Source organism: Nilaparvata lugens, chromosome 7 (assembly GCF_014356525.2).
Source record: "Nilaparvata lugens isolate BPH chromosome 7, ASM1435652v1, whole genome shotgun sequence".
NCBI classification, from domain to species: domain Eukaryota; kingdom Metazoa; phylum Arthropoda; class Insecta; order Hemiptera; family Delphacidae; genus Nilaparvata; species Nilaparvata lugens.
Window position 1 is genome coordinate 20,845,235 of NC_052510.1, and position 5,576 is coordinate 20,850,810.

At 35.7% G+C, this 5,576-nt stretch overlaps 1 protein-coding gene across 2 annotated transcripts in view; it reads right to left on the reverse strand.

Moving 5' to 3' along the window:
- Positions 1 to 401: 401 nt before the first annotated feature.
- LOC111047540 (activating signal cointegrator 1 complex subunit 3) overlaps positions 402 to 5,576 on the reverse strand; it is a 103,442-nt gene continuing 98,267 nt past the window's right edge. For both annotated transcript variants that reach the window (XM_039432321.1, XM_039432322.1), the window contains 2 exons: positions 2,549 to 2,712; positions 402 to 713 (listed from right to left, as the gene is read on the reverse strand). In XM_039432321.1, coding sequence (XP_039288255.1) covers positions 625 to 713; positions 2,549 to 2,712 — 253 coding nt within the window. In that variant the 3' untranslated portion in view covers positions 402 to 624. The remainder of the gene's footprint in view (positions 714 to 2,548; positions 2,713 to 5,576) is intronic.

Sequence of the window (5,576 nt, forward strand, 5' to 3'; positions counted from 1 at the left end):
TTTGGGCGACCATCGGGTGAACTTGATATCTACGTCTTTAATCTTTCCTTTACGAAGATAATAAGCTGCAATAACAATCTGTAAAGGCGTCCATTTTGTGAGTCAGAAAAACTGATATATGTGCATACGCACCGACGGTCGGTCGAGCTCTGAATGTGTAAAACTGATTAATGGATGCGTACGGTCAGGATGGTACATACGCACTGACGATCGGTCGAGCTCTGTAACCGGCCTTATGAACCAATCAGAACGATTCAAGTACTTGATTGCTATGCAACCAAGCCAAAATTGACTAAGATCGTTCTGAAGGGCAACTTAGCCAACGTAAAAATATCATTAAATAATTAAAATATGTTTATAACTTTCCATAGGCTATTCCTATCTATAATAAATAATATTGATCTTTTTAAAAATAGTTATATTATGTAAGACTGTTATCACATTTTTCTTACAACCTAAACCCTATACCAAAAATTCCTATTCATTTGGCCTGATGTATTTTATCTTGGAGACTATTCAGCGTTGGCTAGCGAAGAAAGTCTACCAGGCATAGTAATAATAATAATGGAAAGTATTGACACTTTTCTTCACGGGAGCCTTCTACATCAGTCTTATTTGAGGATCTCAGCATGAAATATCAAAGTCCAGTGTGTACTGTTGGTCAAGTCCTAGGTACGTATCAGACATCAGGTACAAAGCCAACTGCGCTCTGCCTAGGAAATCAAAGTAAAATCTATTTTAATATGCAATAGAATGAATAAATATTCCAGAAAATGATTTGAATAATTTGATGCTAGACCTGTAGAACTGTACAGGGGAGAATATCTTGTTCATTACAAACAATAAATTTTAAAAATTTTGGAACATTGGCGATAACGGTAGGGCAGTAGGTATTTAGTAAGGCTTAGTGTTATAGGTATTCATTCCAGGGACATAATAAAAATTTTGTTCACTTATCAATAGATAGATGAAAAATTTTGTTCACTTATCAATAGATAGAAGGACTAAGTGCGTGTTATAGCATAGTAGAAGAAGATATCTCATGGTATAGGTCGTGTTTCTGGGTCTATAACCCGACAGCAATTTGGCAAATGAAGCAACGGAGTTTTGGCAATGGAGTTTATGTTCCAAATTTCAAGCCGACTACTGTCTATTATTACAGTTTTGGCCGGGTGAGAATGTAAGAACTTGAGTTGACAGTGAAATTTGGAACATAAACGTTCTGTACCAAGGGGTATCTCCCAATGAAATCCAATTTTCTCTATAGTTATAGTAAAATGAAAGTCAATTAAGTGAATCAAGCGATAGTTAAGATAATATTAGATAATAGTGAATAGTCAATTTAATAAGGTAAATGGAGTACAGTAAAGTTGACGGCCAGATCTTCAATTGATGTCGAGTTATAGAGCCAGAAACATGGCCGCCTCAATTGAGTCTACCGCCAAGTGCTAGTTGGGTAGCGTTACTCGTTTTTGCAAGCAAAAGGCTATAGTTTAGTAAAAACTAATGAATAATTATTCAAGTTTATACAGGCAACATTATGAGTGTTGGTTTTGAGTGTTGGGAGAATGGGATCGAAAAATTGAAGTTGAAGTGACTTCCAGAATCGACGTGATCCATGACAACTCGGCCTCTTAGTGCTGGTGCAACCAAACGGCTTCTCCAGCAAATCAAATGGGATAATTTCGATCATTCACCATACAAACTTGGCTTGGTCACTAAGAATCTGAAGCTTTTCCCCAAACTCAAGACATGACTTTGAGGGCAGAGCTTCCAAATTATGTCGAACAATAATCATAAGTGGAAGTAACTTTTAGAGGAAAAATAATTCTTTTATATACATATAAAGTATTATTTATGGCTGATCGAAGGTTGTGAAATGGCCCTCGTACATGTTTTTTAAATTTCCATCATAGCCTATTGTATCATCTAAAATAACGAAGAAGGGAGTCAATTTCGTTGGCCAACGATCTTGATCTGAATAATGTTTACAAGATTATTTGCAATTGTATTGTTCGTAATTTTCAAGTCGAATGGTCTTATTTGTGCCTCAAGGCTTATTTGTAAAGCCTTGTGGGGAGAAGAGACACCTCTTCTCTGTAGTGAATCACTAATGTAGGAGGATGCAGTTTGTACTCCGAGTAGTGTAGACTGTAGCAATTTCTTATTGTGAGAATCCCAGTTCTACTTTTGTAGAACACCAGGCTGTTTAGTTTAGTGTGTATGCATCCAGTGTTGAGTGTGTGGCTATACCGTGGACGCACGACAATGTCAAACGCCTCCTACATGGCTGATGGGCTCTCAACTCAAGAATAGACAGTCCCACACAAGATGTGCTTAGCTTTCTAAGCTCACATTTGTGCCTAAATGCATTCTAACGTCTGTTATGGAAAAAAGTAGAATGTTCAAAGCCTTCGTCAGTTAGAGTAGGACATACAAAGAACTCTCTAAAGAATCTCTAAACTGGAATTCGCTTCACTCAATCGAAAAATGAACTGGAAATTACTAAGAAATACCCAGTAGGGCTACATAGATTAAAGATACATACCTGGAACTTGTGGCGCAGTAAAGGTGAGCTGATGCGTACAACGGGAAGAAATCGGTGGAACTCGTTTCATGGCGATTAACTCTTTTTGTTCAATGCTGCCCAACGTCAAGAACCAGCCAGGCTCTGTCGGCTTTGAAAAACGTGGTGCATGCGCTTTTCTCTCTCTAACACCCAACAAAACAATGTCAATTGAAAAATATAATAATAGATTGGTATCAAAAGATACGGCAATATTAAAATCTTAAATTTGTTATTTTTGTTCAGCACAATTTTCATTTCATATACATTTTATAACCACAAATAAATGCTTGTGATAACTTCAGTAGTTTTATTCACGGCCTCTTATATCCAAGATGTAATTGTAATGATATGTAATGATACTATTCACATCCATAATAGCTATTTATGTATTAAGAGCGTAATGCGCGACTTTATCGCTCGCGCAAACCATTTATCACGCGACGCGCAGCGGAGCGTGATAATTTTGCAAGACCGATAAAGAAGCATTACGCACAAATTACATACAACATTTTTTCTACAACTGCACAAACCTCTTAAATAACTTATATCTGGCGGAGTTAATAATAATTCGTCTTCACTGATATCCATCATGGCTGCTTAAGCAGAACCGGTACAATATTATGACAGTATACATACAGTATGGAAACTTGGCTAGTACCCTGACGCAAAAATCCGCCACCTTGTTAGGAAGCGCCGCATTGTAATAGTATTGATAGTAGGTTCGGATCACTTTAATGATCCGGATCAATTGATCTTGTTCACTGCCACGAGCCAATCAGAAGACCAGGATTGGAACTTCCCAAGGTCACGTGACGTGTCTAGTATTTGCGTCATGTAAAAAGCATTGGTTAGATAGGCGCTTTATTGACAGTTTCCATTCTGTACATATTCTGTGATCATTATTACCGACTTTTTAGGTTAAGATCTGACCTACTTTTGGCAAGCTGCTTATCATCAGCTGATTAGCGAGCGTAAAGAAACTTCTGCGCATGCGCGAATGATTAGCGAGCGTAAAGAAAATCTACTGTGCATGCGCAGATGGTTAGCGAGCGAAAAAGTGGATTCTCCTCAGAAATAAGCTGTTTTACGAGGAGAATATTGAGTATGTAAATTCTTTTTTTACGCGCAGTTGTAGAGAAAATATTTTTTCCTACAGTTACCCGAAAAAGTGCTCATTCCCGCATCAATTATAGTACGCAAAATACCCTATTCCCATACCCAGTGCGGGAATGTAGAATAGAGTACGGCAAAGACTTTGTCGCACTCCAAATTTTCAAAATAGCAACACAAAATAGTTAACACGCTTTATGACGGTAGAGTGCGACAAAGTAAAAGAAATGTTGGTAAACCTGAATATGTCGCTGGCTGGAAATATTCGTTAAACAGCTGATTAATGCCGCGAAATATTGAATCGGTAGTATCGTACAATTTGAAAGTTTACAAAGCAAGATAAAACGTTTAATCAATTTTTAATTATACAATTAATTCAACATATTGAAAAAATGAATAGTGATAGTGATCAAGAGAACAGTACTTCAGAAAATTTAGTGGATTTAGCAAATTCAGTGTCATTGAATCTTCTACCGGAGAAGTCAAAGTTGAAATACGAACGACAATACAATGTATTTTGTGGATGGTGCAAAAAGAATAGGGTGAAGAACATTACAGAAAACGTTTTATTAGTTTACTTTTCGTAGTTGTCGAAAAAATTTAGTCCTTCTACTCTTTGGGGCATTTATTCAATGTTGAAATCAACAATTAGTGTAAAAAATGACTTGGACATTAGTCGCTTTAAAAAAGTTACAGCTTTTCTGAAAAAAACTTCTGTAGGTTACAAACCCAAAAAACGAAAACTCTTACAAAAGATGAAATTGATACATTCATGAAAACTGCACCAAATGATGTTTTTTAATGGAAAAAGTGGTTATGTTAATTGGAGTCGCTGGTGCGTGTAGGCGTGACGAGCTTACAAACATGCAAATAGAAGATATTGAAGATAAAGGGTCGATTCTAATTGTGAAGATTCCAAGATCAAAAAACAATAAAAGCCGTATATTTACAGTAAACAATGATGATGAAAAGGGCATAAATTATGTAGAGCTTTTAGAGAATATGTGAAATTGAGACCACAGGATAATGACAACTGGTCGATTGTTCTTAAGGTATAAAAAAGGAGTTTGCAGTAAGCAACATGTAGGTATCAATACCATCGCCAAAGTACATTGTGATGTAGCTACGTTTTTAAAATTGAACAATCCAAATGATTATACTGGACATTGCTTTCGGAGGACGTCGGCTACACTTTTAGTTGAAGGAGGAGGAGATATCCTACAATTAAAACGACATGGAGGTTGGAAGAGCTCTTCTGTAGCTGAAGGCTATATAGAAGATTCATTAAAAACAAAAATTACAACAGGAAACATGATTCTTGGGCAGAATGTAAACAAACAGACAACGGCAACAGTTCAAGCCGAATCACAAATGTCGTCTGCTGCTGGAATAGTTATAAATAACTGTACCAACTGTACATTCAATATAAGTATAACAAACAGTAAATAAACAAAACGTTTTTATAGTATCAAATGTCAATATTTTATCTCTATTCAACTTATCATATTTTATCTCTATTCAACTTATCATATATTATCTCTATTCAACTTATCATATATTATCTCTATTCAACTTATCATATTTTATCTCTATTCAACTTATCATATTTTATCTCTATTCAACTTATCATAAACGATTTTTATGATTGTGTGAGATACCTATATTTTCAACTGGAAGACATTAGAAACATTTATCGACCATATGATCAAGGAATCACGTATTTCTTATTCTACTTTATTTACGTTTGTGGTTAGGTTACTCTTGTTTGTTTTTTTTACTAAGGTGGTGATTGTTATTTCAAAACAATAATGTATCTATTAGGTTTAAAGTTGAAACATAAATATTCACACTTCAAAAAAGTTCTTCAGTTCTTCAACTCCCCTAATCATCTCTACTC